Source organism: Eucyclogobius newberryi, unplaced genomic scaffold, assembly GCF_026437365.1.
Source record: "Eucyclogobius newberryi isolate DKJ021-1_F unplaced genomic scaffold, fEucNew1.0.hap1 SCAF_10, whole genome shotgun sequence".
Lineage (NCBI taxonomy): Eukaryota > Metazoa > Chordata > Actinopteri > Gobiiformes > Gobiidae > Eucyclogobius > Eucyclogobius newberryi.
Genome location: NW_027315724.1, coordinates 28603327 through 28628077, shown reverse-complemented (window position 1 = coordinate 28628077; position 24751 = coordinate 28603327). Strand labels below are relative to the sequence as shown.

General features: G+C 39.6%; 1 protein-coding gene across 11 annotated transcripts in view; it reads left to right on the top strand.

Annotated features, from left to right (window-relative positions):
• Nucleotides 1-24751, top strand: part of kirrel3b (kirre like nephrin family adhesion molecule 3b) — a 153024-nt gene that overhangs the window by 67478 nt on the left and 60795 nt on the right. For all 11 annotated transcript variants that reach the window (XM_072453538.1, XM_072453502.1, XM_072453530.1 and 8 more), the window contains exon 2: nt 22265-22414. In XM_072453538.1, the coding sequence (XP_072309639.1) occupies nt 22265-22414 (150 nt within the window). The remainder of the gene's footprint in view (nt 1-22264; nt 22415-24751) is intronic.

The following is a 24751-nucleotide window of genomic DNA, read 5'->3' as shown; positions in this document are numbered from 1 at the left end:
ATTATCATCTCAAATATATTTTAGTACGGTACATACATTAATATAACAATCCTAATTCAAAAAAAGCATCTATAAATGCAGACTCATGAACATAAATGGAACGAATGGTTTATATAGTTTCAGCTGGTACCCAAATGTACAAGCACAGTGTAAACACAGACAAAAACAACATGGCCACTCTCCAACTCCACAAGATGGCAGAGGCAGATGGCCAATTACAATCCATAATGCCTAATTGTGAATGATGAGGCAGGTGTCAAATTAGGACTATACCTACAAATGAAGGGGAAATCATGGCGCGCCGAGGTGGAATGATTACTTCAAATTGAGGGAATAACATGAGCATTTTGAGGTTACGAATGCGTGGTTAGACGGTTCTTCACACGGACCCAACTACGGGCTTTTAACAAAACGACGAGCGCAGTCATTTGTGAATTGTTCAGGAACACTACAACAACGTGTGGGTGCTGTGACAGAAGCGAAATTGACTTTGACACTTTAAAAAGCGACCATCTATTCAATTGTGTTTTGCTTTCTGAACAAACCGAGTGATATTGTGCCTAGGAGGGAATATGTTTGGACATCAATGAGACGCTGAAGGTCGCATGCTACAAGGCTCACTTTGATTGTCTCACTCGGTTAACCAGTGCTTGTTGCTTAGCTTGTCCTCCATTTCTCTCCTCTTGTGGGTCACCTTGTCCCCGTTCGCCGTCCTCCCAAACCTGATTATTGCCTCCCTGTCCAGACACTGGCTTAATTAGAACAAACCCTCTTTTAGCCTGTGAGCATACATCTTGTGTCGACAACCAGGACAGGACTTTTAAAGACTTAATTCAGAAACACTGTTGTCTAATCAAGGCCAAAGGTTGTTCAAAATGGACTGAGGCAGAGTAGAAAATTGTTCTTTGGTTAGCTTGATTAAAAATACAATAAAGGGCCTTTGAAAATATTTATGACTACATGATCTACATCTACAAGCGGTGGTGTATAGTGAGACATAAGCTATATGTCTCTGGTTAAGACTTCTATTTCAAAGTATGAAATAATGAGAGGCATGAAAAAAGTATTTTTTTCTCATGTTTTGCAAAAGTTGCTATCATTATGTCAAAAGCATGACCACCCACTCATTCGTCTAGCATATTTTCCATTTCTGTAGGAAATGGCATTGAACTCACCATTAGCTACGACAAATTACAATGCTAGTCGTGCAACTTTATCACTTGTCGTTGCAAATTTCAGTTGCCATTTTTATTGCATAGTTTTATTTTAAATACTGAGTTTGTTGCAAACTATTTGGGAATTCATGAAGTTCCCTTTGCAGTTCATAACTGTGACATGCCATTTGTGCCAAGTTTCAGAGCTTGGGAATAATGGATCTGTGCATGTCCTTACCATGAGGACAGAAGTGAACAGAGCTCCACAGAGGAAGCTGTGTGAAAAAACACTATAACAAGGGGCATAAATTATTTTTTTTGGAACAAACTGTTGAGTCCTTTTACATAGAGACGGACTGTTTACTTCCCTTTCATTTTTTGCATATCTTTCCATCAGATCACAAAGTAATTCACTCTACTCTGTATTTGGCACTGAAGCCCCTGTCCAAAAGCATCAACTTGCTAAATGGGCACAACCGACCATCCTCGAGGACCCAGCAGTGAATATTAAAAATCCATCAGGCAGCAAATCAACAAGGCAAACACTATTATTTTCATATGTTCTTACTCTCACCTCTGGCCCTTATTAGCGTAGCAGTTATAAAGAAAGTGAATCAGCTCCTTCATTGTGTCTAGAGTACCAACAACCTATTAGACTTTTGACCTGGCGGTTCTGCAATTTTCCAGAGCTCTCTTGCAACATTCATGCACCAAGGATGTCTACATGAGTGCGGTAAAAATGCAGTGATCAAAAGGACACCAATGGCAGAGAAACGTAAAAAAACATGAATCTTTAGAGCCAGAGACAGGGAAAAATGTTGATTGCTTGCACTTATAGCCAAAGGTTGTCCCCATAAAAGCTTGGCCTTTCTGGTACATGCTGACTTCCCTCTCCAATGAACACAGTCAAATGCTTTTAACAATGCACTCTACCATCTACAGAGGGGGAAAGGGCCATTAGCTCCACCCCCCTGAACCGTAAATGATGTCAAAGGGGAGCGCACAGAGAGATGAGGTCATTCAGGTGTATGCCACATGCACAAAGACGTGGTCCAGAAAAGAAAGAACAAGAAGCATTGTGTTTTTTCTAACTACTCTTTCTCTAATTTGTCCAACTTCTTTACTGTCTTTCAATTCCTTACAGATATTACCTCAGCAAATCATGCACATCTGAATATATATATATATATATATATATATATATATATATATATATATATATATATATATATATATATATATATATATTTATGAACTACTAAAATTAATAGACATGGCTACATTATCGCAAAGGGGTGTGAAATATCTGCATGCTCTCTGTATATCTCTGCTGCTGGTTAGGATGAACCTCCATTAGTGAGCTAAGCACCATTCATAACAAAGAAAAACAAGCCTGGATAGTGGCCTCAGGCGCAGGCCTCTCTGAACCACAGCTGACTGCCCCACATTGCAAGGCCATTCCACAGCATATGGAAGAGGAGGCTGCCAACTTCAGAAATGGTGTACTAGACCTGTGTGAGCCAAATACTGACTGTGTGACACCTGCGCCAACCTCCTCAGGCTAACTCTGCCACAATAAGGCCACGGATTTGTTAAAAAGAACCCACAACAATATCAAATGTGTCCTCCCCGGAGCTGCTTTGATTTAATCTTTTCCAATCTCCAAAACCATTTTCCGTTGCATCCATCTGAAAGAGAACTGATAACCAAGCACTGTGTTTTGTTGATATATTCTTGAACGATGCCAGAAGGAACTAAATTGGATTTCAAAATTATGGAACTATTTCCCTGACTTTTTATGCAAATAAATAAACCACCAGTGCAACCTCGTGAGTTTTCTGCTAAAGGGCACACATTAGCATCGCCACCACCAAAGTCAGTGCGTCATAAAAGATATCCATAACAATGTCCCGGTGTTCTTTGTTATTGTTACTATTCCTCAATGTTTGCAGTGACATGATTTAATGCCGAGCACATTTTCTCCAGCTTGCTTTTGCTTATCTGCACAGTTTGATTAGCATACAAGCCCCGCTTTAGTGGTGGGGGTTTGCGGTAGATAGCAGCCAGCATGTTAGCTCATCTTGCTAACTCCCTGTGTGTGCATTTTTTGCTGCCAGCGCTAAAGATGATGGTTTAGTGGCACATGTGCACGGCCCTGTCGGATTAATCTTTCGTCACACTACACTAAAGCCACCAGTGGAAAAAGTGCTAATGCAGAGATGGGCCGAGATGCAAGTTTGGAAGACAAACAGCATCTGGCAAGCAAAGAAAGAGCAAAGGTAAAAACTGATTCAAGCGTCAGTGCTTACTCAGCAAACTAGTGTGAGAGAGACACACATTTATAGTGGGAGATGCTACCACGATGTAAGGTATGCTTAGATAAGCGACTTTAGAGACGCCCTTTCTGTCCCACGTGTATGTTCTGGCTTTTCCTGTAAGAATGTCACACCTGTCATCCAATTGGAAGCCTCATTGTAAACTTGCTGCCAGCATGGGCCTGAGAAATGCATGTATGTACTCTGCTGGAAGCTCATGCCTTCATTCAGGAGCATGTTTGGTGTCTGCCTTCGTCTTTCTAAAGCCGCAGCCTCTATACAAGCCCTCCACTTTTCTGTCACCTGAATGGGACGCAGCTGCAATGTCGAAGGGAGGTAAATACAGGAACGAGACGGCACATTTGGAGCTCTTAACTTGCGCTGCATAATCATAATTTAGACGCAGTATGTCACTTTTTGGGTGGACTCCATTGAAATGTCATTGCTTTGCCTGGAATGTTCCACAATTTTATCCATCTTGCATTCATTCACTCACAGGTATTTTTATTGCTAAAAAACGTTCATTCTTTGCAAGTGGCATTCCAGAAAAAGCAATGATATGTCCATGGAGACAAAAGTAGTGGTTAAATTGTCTCGCAAAATTAAAATCCAAAGCTAAACTTGATCACATTTTCTTTGAATGTTTGCATCTGGAGGCATCAACAAGAAGTAATAGTCCAGTGGTCTGCTTTAACAGATCTATACAACCCATAATATAATCTGATGTTGCACACTAAGCCGAATGTCACAGATCCTCATGTTATATTATGTAAATCTCCACACATTTATACCATTGGTACATTTTTCACACAGTGCACACAGCACGTCTATGACTGCTGCAGCTGTTTACTTTAATAACTTGCATTAGAGTAAGCACATCCCCAGAGGGTAGGGCTCTGCCTCCTTCTCCCTAGGTCACACCATCTTATCCTTCACACTGCCGCGCCACAGTCAGATGGAAAGCATATCTAGGGCACACGTTGGATCTATTCACGCTTACACAATTTTTCTTCAGCCATAGACTTCGCTCTAGACTCTTGGAGCATGAGGTTGGTTGGCTGAAGTGTTGGTTACTGCATACCGCAGCACCACTTCAAGTGTGTTCTTGATTTTGACAAGAAATCTGACGGGCCAGTGTGCCTGCGGATTAGAGGCCTCTGTTTGGGTGGCTGCATAATTAGGACAACACTGTTAACAGGGCATTGCAGAGTGGCCCGCTTGTATTCACTGCCATATTTCTTCCTCTGTTCACTCTTCAGCAAACCGCTTTATAGGTGGCCTCATATGAATTTCAAGTTGTGTCGAAATGTCTTGTTTTTCTGTCTAGATGACTACAATTATACAATTCTGAGAGGAATTTTGAATCCAAATAGTTTATGATGCCAAAAAATACTGAAAATATGTCACGATTGCATTGTGACCAAATTGAACACGTGGTGTGTTTGATAATGTTTAGTTCTGTATTTTAGTCAAATTTATCCAGTCTTGGTAATGAAACAAAAAGCAGGTTCAGTACAGTAAGAAAATATGTCATAGCATTTTACCCAGGAGTCTTTTTTAAAGGATTTTTGTCCCCTAGGCTTTATTAGACCGGACAGCTGAGCGTGAAATGGGGATGAGAGAGAATCAAACTCACGACACCGCGGCCTGCTGCACATGGTGCTGGGCATGTGTGCTGCCACCTTAACCACCCGGCCAACCCTAAGGTGTCTTACTTAAGTGATGACGGATAACTTCAGCAGCAAAATGCATCCAACCATGTGTAAACTTAGCCAAAACCAAGTCGGAAGCCATTAGTTGTTCTAAAGTTTCAGCCGTTTAAGACATCTGTTTTGGAATGCCCTGTCAGCCTGGTGTGCTGTAAGTAATAGCTGACATTTCTTCATTTGTGCACCTAATTGCTGATTTACACTGGTTCTAATGACATGTGAAGTGAGATCCAGAATCGGTAATGGGCAAGGGAATCCAGCCAAAGTTGTCCAAACCGGTTTCATCGCTCCTCTGTTTCTCCTCCCGACTCTTTGCTGCTCTGTCTCCTCCACTCTGTTGGGACGGCTTGACATCTTCTCTGCATTCCTTATTTATGCACTCTTTCATCCCAATGCCAAGGTAAAAGGAGAGTGTGAACTTTAATTGTGATTTGTGACTGTATATCTGTCTTATCTCCACAGACTTACAGTTTTGTTCTTTTTTTCTGGGGTTTGCACATTTGTGTTGTTTAGTTTACCTGGAAGTTAAGTGGTTCTAGTAGATTATCACGAAACAATGAACAGAATCAAAGCATTAAGGCACATACTATTTCATTTTGCAATTAATATGTGCCATGTTTTTCATATGAGGTGCATCTGATTGGCTGTGCATTTTCTCTCTTCACAGTGGGAGGGGAAAATTGGTTCAGATTAATTATAGTATAGAAATTTGCCCTGCTCCACATTGTCCTGGTCCACTGGCTGAGGCGTGTCACAGCTGCATGTATGTTCCTACAGTGTGTGTGCGTGTGTGTGTGCTGTGTGCATATGGGCGGCAAGGCTCAAGTGTCCCTGTGTGGCATCGCAGTGTGCCACTAACTGGAGCTGACTGTAATGGTTTCTTTAATGAAATGCCCAAGCTTAATTAAGGCCTCTCCACATCGTCTGGGACACGCTCCACTCTCTCTCTCCCTTTGTTCCCCCAAGGCCTGTTCCGTGTCTTTCTTCAGCAAGTGTGGCCCTGATGACTCAAAGCTCACTCCTAACAGTTATATTGGGACTGGCATGTATGTTTGTCTGCGTAAACATATGCTTAAGGTCTGTTAGCAGGAACGCTTGGTTGTTCAAATTGTATTTCTTTTTCAATTTCTTGCTTTTACTTTTGTTTTGCTTAAAATTAAAAAAACAAAAACAGAACATGACATGAAGAAAGAACAAAAAAGCACAGGCGAAACAAAAAAATCTGTTCAGTTTTTGTCATCCTTTTGGTCCATCCTTGATCGTTGGCCCAGTCATTCATTTTTGTTGGCATGGCCTTCTTCCCTGTATGTTCTAAGGTATCCATGTATTGTCCATGGCAGGAGTTCTAAAGCCCAAATACTTAGTTTGTTTCTTAAATTTTCAATAATGTATTTTCCCCCCTAAAATTCTGAACATATTTAACAGTGTGTGTTAGTTCTTTCAGAATGCTATATGTGTTTATTGTGTGCCCAAAAGGTAATGAAGTATGCAAGATCTTTCTATTTTTATGAAGCCAGAAACATTTTCATTAATATTCAATAATCTCAGACCGATGACATAGTCTAACACTGAAGCCCCTTCAAGCAGGTTAAAAAATATGTATTTTTAAAGATTTTCATATCAAATGTGTTTCTAAAGGAATATTTAGAGCCAAAGATGAAGCATTAGACACTTGTGAGTGCAAATCTTTAGTAAAGATAAAACAGCAACGTAAACAAGCCGGCTCTCTCTTTTCCATTAATTGGCAGCGTTGACCTTCAGCTGCGTTCAAGTGCAAAGCAAACATTAGATAGGAATCTGCCCACATACAGTGTGTAGCGCCGTTTCGTCTCACCCTCACTCCCTTCTCTCCTCTTTCTTTTTCTTGGCTTACTTTAATCATGTTTCGCCGCTGGCTGTCACAAGTAAATAATGAGTAGACTTAAGATGTCTTTGATTTGCAAGGCCCTCGCCAGGTCACAGCTCAATTGGCATGAACAAGAAAAAAACTGCCCATTCACGGCGGGCTCATTATGGACCTTGCAGCTCAACGCTGGGGTCAGCGTATGACTTTTCTCCCTCAGTTTTAATATTGAAAACCCCTTGATGTTGAAGATCACGGAAATATGCTTCCCGATGATGGCACAAGGGGCGAACAATTTCACAGATAAAAAATGATTTGCTTTGAGGAGAGTGATGTAGGGAATACGATCCGAAGAGACAGCGAAGAGAAAGCGAAGGACCTAATCTCGATGTGCCTCAAGATGAAAAGTCACATCACGTCGGCCATGTTTTTGATGCATGCCAAAGACACGGCAACTGGCAGATATTTACTGTAGGCAAGAGTACATTTCCATCAACACATGGAGAGAAATATACTAGCTGTTTGTTTGATATGTAGACAGAGTATGCAAATAAATCACGCTGAATCTTACAAGCCAACTGTGACAATGAATGCAAACAGCCATTAGCAAAGTGCAGTATTAGCCCATGTTGTGTAGGAAAGGATTAATAAAGCCTACATATTTGCATTATATTCTATGCAGATGGAAAACAGACATGGAATAACCAAGATGGATTGTAGTTTAATGTAGTACGCCAAGGTGTGGGTTATTTTAAATGCACCATAAGTCGACCAATATATGTTCTCAATGTATTCAGAATAATACACATTACCGTGTCCTGATGTATTGTACAAATTTACACGTCATAAATATAGGTTACGTAGAAGGAACAAATTGTGTGGCACTCGCAGTCCAAAGTATTAGGTGTGAAATATGCTGTTATTAGAAGCATCATTAAGCACACTATTCTAACAGCTGGTGGCAACACACTGGGCTGAGAACAGTTATTTTACAGACAAGGGTTTCCTGTGTTTTGTTGAGTTGGTTTTCTACAAACAACATGGAGTCATTTTTAAACTTTTACTCATTTTCCTGCACATTTTACAGACATTTACTATCTTGCTCCGAGCATTAATTTGCCGGTTTAGACTCTCGCATCTCTTTACATATTATTTCCATGTTTTGGACCGACACAAACAGCTCTGTCTTTATGTCTACGAGACAGAAATACTTTTACATTGGCCTTCACCTCTATTATCTTCTCTCCACCCAATTATTCACCATGCCATAATTATTCATAAAATAAGCACCTACAAATTAATGAGATGGCATTATGCATATTGCTCTACCTTTGTAATATATCTGATGGTATTTTAGTGCATGGTAACTGAGACCCACGGGTTAAGACCTGTAACCTATTATTCATATTCAGCACTATTTCAGTCAAGGTTAAATGTGGGTGTGGGAGAACAAAGTGGTAGTAATGGTGTCAGTACAGGGGATATGGTAATGCACACTGCATAGATGGAGACATTTACGACTGAATTGCAAATTGTATATGGGAATATGGGCATGTGGAAGTTGGGGACACTAGCCACTTCAAGGAGCATGCATACTTAAGCCATTTCTTCATGATGTACTTTACTCCAAAACACTGTAGCGTTGGAAGTGTAAATAATAATCTCAAGACAATTGTGACTTTTGAGTAGCCAGGGAGATACATAAATACTTCAAAAATAATCTAAAGAACTGTAAAATTACAAGCAAAAGTGTAGAAATATAAGATTAACATATTTGGGAACGTTGTCTTACCGCAAACCATATTTCACATATTTTTGAAACATCAAGTTGAGTATTATCTTCTAATTCAGACAACGCTAACCCACCTCAGTCTTAATTGTGATGATGAACAATAGGTTATGTTAGTCTCACTGCGGAGAGTCACACATTGACCTGTAGTGGTTAAAACTATAAGTCGTCATAAACAAACAGAACACAAAAAAGTTACATACAGGAGTCGCCACACAGCAGGTCCGTGTTGTGACGTGTTAATTGCTCCTCTGCCTCAGGGAGTAGTTCTCATGGGCTTTCAAAATGTCTCAAAAGTCATGGTGATGCTCTTTTCCTTTCACGGTGGACGTCTGCATTGCTGACAAAAACTCAGAGACGCCTCGCCTGCAGTGGCAAAACAAAAGCTGAATGCAATGTATAACCTCCCAAAGGGCACCAGATCACAAAGGTCTGGTGCTCTTTCAAAGTCTGCATCTGAACCACTCAACTTTATAAACCACTAACCGTTTATAGCTGGACTTTTTGTATTGATTAATTCACATTTTGACATCTTCTGTAGGTTCTTTTTTGGACAAGTTCCCTTTTAAAAGCTATAAATATCAGGGTTGAGGCTTGCTTCTCTTTCGATCTTTTACTACCTGAAAGACACAGCGCGTAGAGTAAAGTGCCAGCCTCCGGGCACGATAAGAAATGCTGTAAGACCACAAACGACTGGAGAAGTACAGCGATAAAGGTCAACTGTCAGTACAGGGCAGCGGTCTCAACTCCTCTGACCTAAACTTCAACAGGAAAACATTATATCTACTGGTGTTAGCATAACGGCAATCCACTATACCAGTTTTCCCCATCTGTATTTGAATCCGTGTCAGTCTTTAGGTCAGGAATCTGCAATTTAATGTTTTGTAAATCTTAGAACATACCTACCATGCAGAACATGAATAACTTGGGATTCTTGCAATAATAACACCAATATTTGACTTAATGAGGCAATGTATAAGATAAAGAGTTTGGGTTTTATCATGCATGCTCGTACATATGTTGAGTTTTCCTTTTGCCTCGTTGTGTTGTTGCTTTCATATTCAAACTGAGCTCTAATTGGTTATGGTAAATGCAGCATATATAATTTGCCATGTTACAATTAGAGATATACAGCCACCGTAACGCTTTCTGATCTTACAATTTCCTTGTTTTTTTTGGTAATTATTGGACTATGTTCTATGTCAATTAGTAATGCATTCGGTCATTTTTTTCATGAATATTAGCAAGTGCTGGTATATTTGGCACCGAGCCCAGTTGTGGGAGAATTTCTATGACAACCGAGCAGAGGGCAGCATAGGATAATGAAGGCGTGGAGGAGGTATTGTGGCGACTGCACTCAGCCCAAATCTTTTGAGTACATTGGTTAGAGGGACACAATTTACAGGTCAAACTGCATCATGTCATTATCGTCCAGTTTAAAACATGCCTTCACGCCCCAGCAGCCTTGTGCATCGAGCAGAACAGTGGAAAGTGCCCATCCTGGATCACGAACAGGTGCAAATGGGACCTTATTTGACATAATGAAGTATAGTCTCAAGAGAAGAGTCTTCTGGAGATGGGACGGTTTTTATGACTGCATTTCACGCTTGACATTCCGGGATTTATCCTGGATAAGTGCTTCTCATTAAGGTTTTTTACTCCTTAAATCCTACAGTGGTCAGTTATCCTGACTGCGCCTCCTGTCCCTTATCTGTACTTGCCAAAGCGTTTTTTTTTTTCTCATGCACACCTAAATATACGAGGCTCCTGACTTTTTCTGCAGAGTTAATGGTGTACAAAGTGTGGTGGAAAGTATTCTGTCACATACTTCATCATGGCGAATGGGGGCGGTGGGAGTTAGTTAGTGAACTTTAGAGGTTTAAAAAGTTTACCTAATAATGTGTCACCTCCACCTCAGAATTAGCTTGGCTTGGCTTTACAAACACGGCATGGTGGGAGGGCTATACTACAGTCATTAGTCAGATTAACACCACCTCTCAGTAAAGATCAACTGCTTACCTCAACAAACACGGCACAAACTATTTCTGAGTGTTTAATGTCAGGTGGTGAAGCGAAAAGGACCATGGAAAATATTACATTTCTCATTTAACATTTAACAACAATTAAAGGTCATATTTGTTCATTTCTTACAGTCTACAACATAGGGCAGCAAAGATTAATCAAAGTAATTCTAATCTGGAAAAGCACAAATGGAAAGTCCTTTTACAACAAAGTCCCGTCTTTGACTATTAAATCAAAAAGATCAGTCTAGTTAAATAGATTAGTCATTTTTCAACCTGCATTTGGTTGATAATATATTTTAAAACTCTCAAAAAACAACATAAGTAATTTGTTTGACAAGCCAACTAATCGAAAAAATGACTACTTTGACAAGTAAAATAATCATATTATGCAATTGACGTTGTTTTTCACCATAGTTAGATGGACATATTTAACTTGATGTTTCTTTAATAGCACAAATAATATCACGGTGTCTATTTCACAGATTTCTCAGTTTTTGTTTTATAGTGACAGGTGCCTGTAAAATGAAGAGCGCTTCACACTATGAATCAAACGGAAGTGAAAAGTCAGACTTGATAAAAGTGATTGTTTATAGGGTCAAAAGCTGGTCTTGTTTGACTAAGAAGCACGGCTGGATTTTACAGTGTACAGACTGGATTCAAAGCCCTAAAGGAGCTATAGCTTTATGCCATGGAAGTTAAAACAAAGTAGAATGGGGATTTGAAGGTTGTGATGGGAGGAGTGTAGCGGTTCAAAGCACCGTTGGGAGTTGAATTATGCCCAAGGCGATGCTGACAGCAAAAGAAAGTTCAAGAGGGTTGAAAAAAAGGCAGAGGAGTGTTAAAAAAGAGGGTTTTTCTTGGAAGCTACACAGTGTGGATAGCGGGATGCTGAGTGGGATATGGTGAAGCGCCCCAAGGGAGGCCAGCAGCTCCAGGAGACACTAACCCATGATGAGAGCTAACTGGGGCCTGACACCAAGCCCCTCTGTGATCTTCTTAAGTGCAAAGATCGAGCGCAGCTATGAACTATACCTGCGCCTGGCCCACACCTCACTACCTAGTTAGACCTGGTTTGTCAGGTCCTGAAAGTACTCTACAGATTTTAAATGTGTGCTTGGAGGAGCGGGGACTACAGATAAAACACTAATATACAGTTTGCCGCCGGTACCTACTAACGACATTGTTCAAAAAGGTTTATTTGAGTTCCACTGCAGGTACTTTTAAAAGCATCATTAGCACCGAGAAGCAACAACATTTTCAGTCTAAAAATAATAAAGTTTATAAGGTTTATCAATATGTATTTTGATTTCATGCACATATAGAAAAAAAGTTACAGGCAGCTTAAATATATATTATGAAGATTCTTTTTTTTTTTTTTAACCTGCAGTACATATCAATTTTGTAAGTCAAAAATAAGTGCTATCCCAAAAAAGTCTGGCAATGTTTTCAAAGACAGAATTTATTTTAGTGCATTAAGATTATTATCACAGTCTATAGTCGATGACAATATTAAAAAGAACAAAACTGTGTGACCATTTTTTAAAACGGAGATGCTAATGACCTTCAAGTATAGATTTAGAATTGACGATCCATTTGAAACAGCCAACATATCTGTGATTATTAACCCCCTGACATCCATAAAGCCTCTTGTTATGCGTTCAGCGCCTGACGGAGATTGTAAGTGAACGTATCGTTTTGTTCGGGGGCTCTGAGACTCTGGACCATTTAAGTAGCTGTGGAGTGAAAACAATTCCGGTGCACCGAATTACACACAAAATGAACGCAGTGCACTTACAGGACCCTGTCAGAACTTAAGAAGCTGCTTGGATGAGTGGTATTTCCTTTGGCGATTTGAATATTTCACTTATTTTCCACACACATGCTTTGGTTTTGACAACAGATTTGTCTCTATCGTGCCCGGCCCATCTGCATTTCCTCAAGTCCTCTAAATCCTATGACCACTGCATCTCCCACAGCTGCACACTTTTACGACGTTACATTATTACTGTAAAATACCATAAAATACGACAGGCCCAGGTTTTTTTTCCGCCAGCTCTGCCTGTATATCATTTTTACACCATTTTGAGTTTCCATTTATTTATTTGAAAGCAGATGCGATTTTATGCCCGTGCCATGGCTGTAAAGTGCTACTTTGAAATGCAAATGAAGCTCTGATTGAGAGATTTTTTTTTTTTTTAAGGAGGTGTGGAGCATGAGATGGCGGTAGTCTGAGGAGCGGTGTTTTGTGGTCCCATTTGTGTTTGGTGATGAATTGCTGGTAAAACTGTAGACTCAGAGGACATTGTAGGACAGTGTTTAAAAAAAAAAGTGATTCTGGCTGCTTCAGTGGAACTATTGGAATTATGTTTACGTTCTCAGGGGTTTTTAACAATTTGATTCTTACATTTGAAGCTTTAACTCGATTGTGGTTGTAATTTCTGTGGTGGTGCCTGATAGAAACAAGTAAGAAAAGTTTAAGAAGGACTGAATAAGATGCTTCCTTTATTGTATAACCAGGTTATAAGTTCTTTTACAATTTCTTACCACTTTTCACTAGTGCTGTTACATTATATTCAGCCCCAGAGGCTCTCAGGAAGGAATACTTTTGTCCATTTAAGTGTAGATTTTCAGAGAAAAGCATTGGGAATCCAAATGAAATTACCCATTATTGTGTCTGCTTATAGCCTTATATGCACTTAAATCTGGAGTATGTACTTGAAAGATAATGGCTTTTCTGCAGTGTTTGGTGGCTCCTGCTGAAATTGATCTCTTTGCTCTCATCTCGACGGGTTTTCTTAGCAAAGGTGTGTTAAAATGTACTTCTAACACCGATGCTTTATCTTAAATCTTATATCAGTGGATCGGCCACATCTCAATAAAGCTCCTCTGTCTGTAACAACACCCCACAGTCTGACAGGAAAAGCGACCTCCTCCTTTGGGCTAATTCTGTTACCTTTAAACATAACAAAGTACTCTTCTAAAATTAGCTCAACATTCCTGCGGAAGTACATTAGCTTTTACCTTCATAGTTTTAAAAATCCGATCCCCCACATTGTGCAGACCGAGTCCAACTCCAGACCTTTGCATTAGCGGAGACCTGAGTATTGAGCATGAATTTATTATCTAATTATTTTTCTTATATAAGTGAAGTAAGGAATGATTCACATGCTGTGCACCTAACCCTTAGAAATGCAGAATTTTCATCAAAGAGCAAGCCAAATGATTCATGTAACACTCACATTGTACAGTGAAATAGCTCCGTACCTGGGCTTTGTCCTCGTGCTCTTCTTGCATCTACAAGCGTAAACTAGAATACCTATATTGCCCGTAGCGGAGCAGTAAAGGTTGTGATTTAACCTGGCACTTTGGTGGTGGCGAGCTGCTCCTCCAAATCAAGGCTAAGTGCTGGATTCATCAGTATCCTGTCGAGATGAGCGAGTCAGCCGGCGGTGACACAGAGATGAGCCTGTGATTGGGACAAATACGTCTCCCCCTGGTGTCAGCTTTCATTCAGCGGTCGGAGCGCCGCACTGAAAGAAAGACAAATGTTTTGATTAGGGGTCTCTTTCAATGTCACGGCGGCATCAAGACAGATGAGATGAGTCTGTCTCGAAAAGGGAAGCAAAGAACCGGCGACGACCGTGGGGGAAAATGGATGTCTCCACCGTCTGCGGGATGTCCAATTGAGAACGTATGAGTGAGACGGAGCATGTTTAATGAGGACACATTTTTACAAGGCTAATTTTGTGTCGTCTTTATAAATGTACATATAATATAGCATCTTCATTGGGTCACTCCAGATGCAAACTTCTCCAATTTGACTTGGTGAAAACTTAGAATAACTGCGCCAGATTAGACGCAGGTGCCTAGTCCTTTGATATAACTTTTGATTTCACCCCGCTTAAAAGAAACCTGTAAATCTTAAATGCCAAGATCCACTTTTATCTCGGGGGCGAGCGTCACGTGAGCGCGGGACAAAGGGCTATGAAATTGAACAGCGGTACGGCATGTTAATACAAGAGTTCTACTTCAAACACACCGTGCAAGACTATGGCCCCCTTGACAATGTATCAGGCAAATAAGACACCTGAGTCTATTTGAAAGGCTCATTAGTTTATAATGGACTTCAATACCAATATCAATCCTGCTAAAACCTCTTTCAGTGCCACTCAAGGTTCCTCCACCGAACACATCATTTCTCTTTTGAAAATTGTAAAGTGTGCAAAATGGCAGCGCTGAGACAATAACTGCAAAGGCCCTGAGGTCTGAGCACAAATATTCCACATTTTACAGTGGGGAAAATACACTGAAGAGGGAGGCATTGAAAGAGTGTTGTATCGTGTACAAAGAGAGCTTTTAATGATGAAGTAGAAAAACAGAAGGGTCCCATCCTTTTTAATCAGACCCTATCTACACTCCCAAACTCCTCCTCTCCGTGGTAGCGCTCATTTGCAACTCTTTCATGTCCAGGCTTCCCCATTATGCCAAAGTGAGTGCAAAAAAGTGGTCCATCTTGCTAAACCTTCATTTCCCTCAGTTTTTTAATCAATAGCAGCCAAAAGACAAGAGCCACATGGTGTTTGAGTGCATTTATGATAACTGCATATGCCTTGAACCGCGGTTACCTTGGAAACAAGCCCACCAGAGTGCCATATAGAGAAGTGATTACAATCAGTGGTCAAGCGCGGTCATTTGTTTACATAACTACGCTCATTTTCAAAGAGTAGCAGCAACTAAAATCAAGGTGTTTTGAATCTTTAACAAACAGTATTGTACAGTATACCACTGAGTAATACATACACGTTGTAATGTCCTGGTGTACAGTGCTTCAAGGTAATTCTATTTCAATTTGTACAACTTACACAGCTCTAATTCCTCTAAAAACTTTGCATTTTACCGTCACATAGACAGAAAAAGACAGCAAAGACGCCGCCCCGAGAGATTTCATAAACCGTTTGTCGCCTCCGATGCTCTATTTTCATGTGTCCGTGAAATCTTGTGTCTCGTGGCTACGTAGCGGGTGATAAAGCACGTGCCCGCGAGGCCTTCCCGCTGATGCCATTTGTAATTTTTAGAAGTCATCGTCTGAGGCCATCCATCTTGATTGTGCCTTTCCGACTGTCGTGCTCCACTAATGCACAGTGTGAAAGAGGGCATGAATACATCTTCCGGCGCTCGTCACGTTTATCTGTGCTTCTCTGTGGATTAGCATTAGCGCGCTCACATTTGACTCTTTAACAACAGGCGGGGCAGCTCAGCAAAGCGTGAGTTGTGTTTGCAGTTTGTTTAAGTGGACAGACAGGTAGGGGACGGTTCTGATGAGGAAGGAGAATCATTTTGAGGAGCCGTAGGACACATGAAACAATTGTGGCTAGCGACTAAACTCAAAACAAGAATTGGAAATGTAATACTTGTGAGTAATGAAACACACTGTGCCCACGTACAAAGTAAGAAGTATTTTGTGTTGTTTGTTATAAAACCAGTGACTGCACATCACTGAACAGGGAAAGAGCTGGAATGTTTAGAACATAAATGTTTTATATTGTGTAGGTCATCCATTGCCTACTGGGACATTCATGGACATATGTGAGTCCTTGGTGTCTCTAACGGGATTCTTTCATTCCATTTGCTCTAATAAATTCATCACAAACCCATGCCACAAGTAAACTTGACATCGGAAAGTTTCTTGTCCGTTGGCTGCCCGTCTTCAGATTGGTGAGATATGTGCTTGTTATCGCTTGATGTTTTTGCCAACGCTCTGTCACACTTTATATAAAGTGCTATATTATGTGGCGAATGTTTACAGAGGCTGAGAGGAAATATTCACAGACATCAAAGTCATGTTTCAGAAAAATGTATTGTACTGTATAAGATTGAATTAAGCTGCATTTTCTATCCATCATATATTTTTCAAACCCAATTCCACCATAATGCAATTCTTCACATACCATTACAGCTCATGGCAGTAAATTGGTGACATTCTCAAGAGCAGTTTGTCCAACCATGTGATTTTTCTGCCTCCAAAGAGCAGGTTTGAAACGTTGGCAGGGGAATGATCCCGTGCTAAGCTGTGCGTGGTCTGCTCACATGAACCACATCGATGCATATTATTCCTGTTGGAGAGCGCTGGCTGCGTGTCTCTGATGGTAATTTCCAGGCCTGATTGGAGAAGAGTGCTGAAATTGGGGGCAGTTAGCGGTGAGGGAGACATAGTGACGAGTGTGTGAAAATGCAGCCACTGTCCAATAGTAAACAAATTACGTGAAGTGAAATGACAACATCAGAAGTCCCAGCGTGCTGGGCCGCATCAGGAACATGGCAGTCACAGTGGGCATGTGGCGTCTGTTTTTCTCAAACACAGACATACAATAATCTATAGAATTTGACTATTCGTTAAGCAACATATGAACCAATACGATCTTTTTATAATAAGAAGAAAGCTTTAGTGCAAGTTAATGCAAATGTTTGAACAAAGCTATATTTTAAAACCCTTTATCATCCGGGCTGTCCCTGAAAAGTCTGACTAAAATGTTTTCTGTTGTTCCTGAACCCTTGAAGTACAAACAACTGGTTGGACGCTTTGGGTTGCTAAGACTCTCTAGTTTTGGCATCTGATGGCTAATTTACTCTAATTATAAGCTCCACACAAATGAAAATCAGATTTTCAAATCCCACCTGGATTTACTTTGGTAAATATAAGGAGGAGTAAAGCTGCTGTCAGGACGGATGGTCTGATTGACACTAGTTTGGGCATTCGTTGGGTTTTGACAATTATTCTTTCAAATCTGAAACCAATTTCACACAAAAATAAATTAAAATGAAAAAGTTCAGGTGGAATGTCTAAAGTAGCCCTATTAATAATGGGCTATAACTTTTGTTTTATATTTTACCTTCCCGGGAGCTTGATATTTATCAGATGATGGAAAAAATGTAATAAATGCAGAAAATTTCAACCGGGTCTGTAAAGGTATGCCAGCATTTTAAGGCGTAATCAAATAACCAGCTTAAATGTTTTATTTTGTTGATCCCTTTAGCCAAATTGATTTGTATATCTAATTCTATTTTAATAATTCATTCTTTCTTTTGTTCATTCTGTAACTCTAAAACAATTTCACCAGATTCCCCATCGCTTTTCCTAATCCTTCATGAGCAAACGAACACGAGCCAGCTTCACGATCTAAAAATGTTGCACTTGGCGTACGCGGTTACCACTGCACTGCCTCCGCTGGCTCCCGTAATGCCCATTGAGGTTTGAACTTGGGCAATTTGACAGGGATTTATTCAGTGCAAAGGATGAATGAGTGTACCCACCTTGATGTAAGCCACACTAGACTCAAACACATCACTATTCCCTGGCACCTGCACGGCTGTGAGGACACATTTGGTGAACACTCAGCCAGGCTTTAAATTGAATGAAGGAGGTCACTATTTAACAGCCCCAGTGACAAGTGAAGTCTGGTGCCTGTGAAAGTTTGGATTGTATTTACCGATGTAGAATAAATGTGCAGCAGTTACTGGCAAGTGTACTTTTTGAACCTCGCTAAATAAAGCTTAACTGACCATTCCTTATCTTATCTTAATCAATTAAACGGTTGCACAAGGAAGTAACACTTAGCCCAAATAAACATGGTCATTTACCTTTTAAAGTAGAAAAGCAGTGGTGATTTTGCTTCTCCAGTAAAAGCACAGATACAGATATTTTAGAGTAAAAGTATGTAGAGTAAAAGTGTGTAGAGTAAAAGTGTGTAGAGTAAAAGTGGGTAGAGTAAAAGTGTGTAGAGTAAAAGTATGTAGAGTAAAAGTATATAGAGTAAAAGTATATAGAGTAAAAGTGTGTAGAGTAAAAATGTGTAGAGTAAAAGTGTGTAGAGTAAAAGTATATAGAGTAAAAGTGTGTAGAGTAAAAATGTGTAGAGTAAAAGTATATAGAGTAAAAGTGTGTAGAGTAAAAGTGTGTAGAGTAAAAATGTGTAGAGTAAAAGTATGTAGAGTAAAAGTATATAGAGTAAAAGTGTGTAGAGTAAAAGTGTGTAGAGTAAAAGTGTGTAGAGTAAAAGTATATAGAGTAAAAGTGTGTAGAGTAAAAGTGTGTAGAGTAAAAGTGTGTAGAGTAAAAGTATATAGAGTAAAAGTGTGTAGAGTAAAAGTATATAGAGTAAAAGTGTGTAGAGTAAAAGTATGTAGAGTAAAAGTATATAGAGTAAAAGTGTGTAGAGTAAAAGTGTGTAGAGTAAAAGTGTGTAGAGTAAAAGTATGTAGAGTAAAAGTATATAGAGTAAAAGTATATAGAGTAAAAGTGTGTAGAGTAAAAGTGTGTAGAGTAAAAGTATGTAGAGTAAAATTGTGTAGAGTAAAAGTATATAGAGTAAAAGTATATAGAGTAAAAGTGTGTAGAGTAAAAGTGTGTAGAGTAAAAGTATGTAGAGTAAAAGTATATAGAGTAAAAGTGTGTAGAGTAAAAGTGTGTAGAGTAAAAGTGTGTAGAGTAAAAGTGTATAGAGTAAAAGTGTGTAGAGTAAAAGTGTGTAGAGTAAAAGTATGTAGAGTAAAAGTGTGTAGAGTAAAAGTGTGTAGAGTAAAAGTATGTAGAGTAAAATTGTGTAGAGTAAAAGTATGTAGAGTAAAAGTGTGTAGAGTAAAAGTGTGTAGAGTAAAAGTATGTAGAGTAAAAGTGTGTAGAGTAAAAGTATGTAGAGTAAAAGTATGTAGAGTAAAAGTGTGTAGAGTAAAAGTATGTAGAGTAAAAGTATGTAGAGTAAAAGTGTGTAGAGTAAAAGTATGTAGTCAGCTTGATAAAAGTGTCCTAATATTTTGATATGTCTAGACTTTTTATATGCATATTTGTAGTACTTTCTAAAAGCCAAGACTTGTCAAGACCTTTAGAGTGTCAGAGTGTCACCATGAATGTGTTAAGATAAAAATAAAAAGCAAAATATATGGAAAGTACTTTTTAATTTTCATTAGTAGAAATTACATATAGTAGTGTAGTGAAGTAAATGAAACGTGTCCTCTGTAAATGTGCTTAATTCAAGTATAGATACCTAATAATTGTACAGTACTTTTACTTTTGTACTTTGTTACTTATAATGTTCTGTTTCTACACTATCTTATGTCGTCTTGGGTAAAAAGCGAGCGTGTTTTTCTACTTAACATGACTACACAAATGTAGCGGACGGATTCACATGTTGCCAGAAGACAAACTGCTCAATTACATTATGCTTGATGGTATCAGTTTTGACTGAGCGACACGATTCCCAGTGTTTTACCAAAACAAGACATGTGTTGAGGAGCTGTCCGTTTGTCCCGATAGCCCACTCCATCTGAATTATGGCCCCATAGCCCGGCACAGTCCAGATAAGCCCCGGCATGTTCAGAGAGTCAAGGCTGAACAAAGGTGTCTGCTGTGAAGGGCAACATACAGTGTGCACTATAGTGATGAATGTCTTAAGCACGGCGCATCAGTCATAACGGCCACACGTTCGCCAAAGCCTGATTAACCAGCGAGGAGGCATAGAATGACAAAAAACACTGCGTTTCCCCCATACAAACACTTATTCATGTATGTTTATTCAAATCAACCACTCTCTGACATCGGGCGTTTGTAAAGCTGCCACATGAATCAGTATAAAACGTCTGCTCCCGTATTTAACCAGCAATCTATTACACGGTTCGATCTGAGGCTGAAAAAATGTACAAAGGGATTTTGATGGCATTTCCAACTCAATTCAAATTAGTTGCGAAGATGAGGATAATTTGTGAGTGCGGTTTGAATTTACAGTATATGGCAGATTAATAGGTCCCCATGTCTCTATTAGCATACGGTAAGTCATTTTTCTGTCATCTTCTTTTCTTTGAGGTTAATGCGCACACAGAAAGATGACAGTAATATGAAAAATAATTTGTGCTAATCATTTTAGTCCTGGCTTGCATTTATACATACGTACATTTACAGAATTGCTAAATTGTGATTGAATTGAATTAATGAGGAATTGAATTAAGAGGAAAACAACAATGCCCTGTGAAAGACTCATAATTTTCTGTATATGCAAAAAAGGCAAATTAATAAAAAAATTAAAAAATCTGTATTGAAAAAGCTATTCTCTTTAAATATGGCATGAACTCACTCAAGTGCTTTCCCGCTTTCCGAGGCCAACATTTTTAGAAAAACATTTCGTTCTGTAATAATTTGCCTGTGGTCAAAACAAAGGTTACGAACGGCATCACCAAATGTACTAGTATAATTTTATCTGAAAACAAGACCCAATTAGTGGTGTGTGAGCATGCAATAGCACGTTTGAATCAGTGCGGCAGCAGCTGTGTGAGGTGTCGGTTGATAGGCAGCCTGCCAAAGTACTCAGCTATTAACTCCACATCAGCCTATTGCAAAACCTTCCTCTCCGTATCTGTACTGTACACCCGCTAATGGACTTTTCTGCCTGAACGCCCGGTAAAGCAGAGTGCCACGAATAGCCGTCCCGCAGTCAGAATACAAGGGTGCGAGGGGAGGTAATGTGTGCCACTGGAGGGGTGTTGGCAGACGATCTCCTGCAATGTGCCGCGGTGCATGAGTTTGGCCCATCTGTACGCTCACTTTCATAAATGAAGCGAGCTGATGCCTGATGGCTGTCTGTGAGTGGAGCGGCTTCGCTTACAGCTCACATGAATACAGTAGAGTCGTGTCGCTGGTAAAAAAAAAAAATGCGTCGGAATGGTGGCCTTTAGGCATGTGTTTGACAAGAGTTGAGTCAAGAGTTTGACTGGAATTGGTGAGAATGGGGTACAATTCTCTGTCTTTTTGAAATGTGTTAAAAGTGGAGCGCATGCATTCATAATGTGTAGGTGGTGCTATCCGTGTTTTTACTTTTCATTTTTGGCCTTTCCTCATTCTGGGTGGCTAACAATGATGTGGCTGACTTGTTGTAAAGTCTGGTTCCAGGGAAAGTTGTTGGATTATTGGGATGTTTTGTTGGCGCAAATTGAAAAGCTACATAAAACATGGCTTGAATTACGTTTTGGGAGAGTTAAGGCTCATTTATGCTGTATGTTTTTTTTTAACGCTAACAAGCTGCAAAACAAATCCTTTCTCATCTCATTTTCTTGGCTCTTTTTCCTACAAATGTGATCTGAAAAACTGCAGCAGGCGCTTCCATGTTTGTTTTTCTGGTTGCACTTTTTCCTCCTTCATCCGTTTTGGTCAATTCCCTAAATGACTGTTAGTGTCATCTGGTGGTTATTTAGAAGGAACACAACATCGAAATTGGAAACGTTTGGAAGTCAAAATTAAGTCACAGTAATCACGCTTTGAACGCACATTTGTTGAATACCATTTTTCTTATTTCGTAATAAAAAAAGGAATGGTTATAGTCATTCCCTTGCTCTCTTTGAGTTCTGTTTTATTAAAAGCTAACATCTTGTTTTGTGTGTTTTCAGGTGTAAAGGCCATGTTCTCGCAGCAGCCTCAGGATCTGGTGGTTGTGGCTGGTCAGCCGGTCACGTTGCCCTGCACTATCCCGGGTTACCATGGCGTGGTGCTGTGGATCAAAGACGGTCTGGCTCTGGGAGTGGGCCGAGACCTCGCAGGTATGATGTCGCTTTTAAAACAAACTACACACCTTCGAGGTCATTTTCATACAAATTTTCCTTCATAAAATCCACATCGCTCAACATATTATTGAAAACATTACTCTAGTCAATAAAAAAAATGTAATCAACAGACAATACATCAAATCTTTCTGCCTATCTAAGTTCTGAGTGAACCACAAAACATAAAACTAACGTGTTCGATTGCAAAATGTCATATTCTACATACTTTATCACTTCAAATACTGTTGAGTGGATTTTATCAAGGTGAGACAGTGTAATATTGATTGGGGTAAAATACATTTGGCTTTTAAAAACATTATAGAAACAGCAAGTCAGTCCTTTTGAAAGGAACTCTACAGGTATAACTGATACAAAATGATATTTTGTTTATAGTAGTTTCCTTTTTACTCACCAAAAACATGCCTTTCAAACCCAGCAGCATATAATTATATACAATGTTAAAGTGGACAATAATATACGGACATGATATATCACATTAATGCCAAGAGATCTAATCCTACGCATATGTTTATCCATAACACCATTGTATCTGCCAGTTAGCACATTTACAGCCAGATGAGAGACGTGTCACGCTGTTAATCCAGGAGCTGCTATAAAACATGAATAATAATATCATAGCTGTCCACCTGAGTAAACAGAGTGAGAAGCCTGTGTCCCAATATTTGTGTATAAAACCGACTGGGTGGCATAATTCGTGTTTGGCAAAGAAACGCGGAATAAAATGCAGAATCAATAGTAGCGCTGGCCTTTCTGTGGTGCTTCAGGCGGCTCAATTGCTTTGTGAAGAGCTGGAGTCCTCTAATTACACCGCACCTCATGTATAATTGCCTTAATTGTTTAATTTGGAGTAAAAGTGACTACTACACTGTTATTTAGCTGCCTGTTGCTGCACCAGTCAAGGCCTTATGTTTATTCGTGATCTAAATGAGTTTCAATAACAGATAATTGCTTGTATAAATAAACACTCAAACCGTTTGGGGGAAGAATTTACACTGTACACTTTACACAATTTAGCACTTTATATTGACGTAAATACCAAATATACCTTTAAACCACCTGCATAACTAATATTCTTAGCGTTTGAAAATATGAAATCATGTTACAAATTGTCTACAATCAAAATGCAAAGTCCTACCAAAACGTTTTGTTCTGCTGTGTTGGTGATGACCCCTGCACAGTGCACGCCCACTTCCAGACCAAATCACCTCGTTACTCTCAGTCAACCCACTCCCTGGAAACTGATGAGAACAACAATTAATCACACTTTTTTTGCACTGATACATATTTTAGGTTGCTGTACAGAGTCTCATACAGTTAATAACATTCCCAGCCCTTTAAGTTAATTTGCCAGCGAACATAATCTTGCACTTATCAGTTTAATTGTGATGTCTAACCTACATGTATATCATTTTTATTCTTTCCAGCATCTAAACATATATATATATATAGAGAGAGAGAGTAAGGTTTATAGATTTGCACATCCAATTCAACATTAAGAACCATTGTGCGTTGTCATCTTCAAGTTATGTCTTGTAAAAAAGAGAGAAAATCTTGTGATCTCAAGTGATTGCATTTATATTCCAAGAGAAATAGAGGGTTTGCTGCTCCTTGACCTTTTGCCAGTTCTGCAGGAGGCCTTTGTTGTTGCTGATAGGGTGTGTAATTAAAGCTGTGAGGCCGACAGAGCCAGTAAAGCCATCCCATTCCGTGCGCAGGTCCTTATCAGGCCCAGGGGAGCGCACAGGGCCTAGTAAACAATGGTCCACAGGGTCTCTCTGCACACTTATGATTGTAAGAGATAGAACAGGCAGAGGTAAAGAGCACAGAACTATTTTATATTAGGGCAAAGAGAGCAGAGATGTTGAGTCTGATTAGAACTCCTGCTTTTGTCAAGTATACTGAGGTTAAATTCATACGCAGTAAAGACACTTTCAGACTCAGTGTTCATGTGCTTTGGCCAAAGTCCCAAATAAACATAGTGTACACAAATGTGTCAGAATATGTGCAAATAATATACATTTTCCTGAACAAAATAGTTGATCCAAAAAAGTCAAATAAAGAAGTTATGTAAGGAGATGTCAAGTGTGGTAGAAAATCCTTAAATGCGGACAGGAACTGTGCACTCTTGCAGTGAGGCAGACGCCACTTTCAAAATGAAGCGCTCCACAGCTGTCCTTTTATCACTGCCTACATAATCAAGGCCTGCATATGGCAGTTAACGGAGTGATGGTACATCCAGCACAAGATGTACACAAAGAAAAGGAAAGTGGCAGCTGTATACATAAAAGTGTGACGAATCAAATGTTGCTTGGA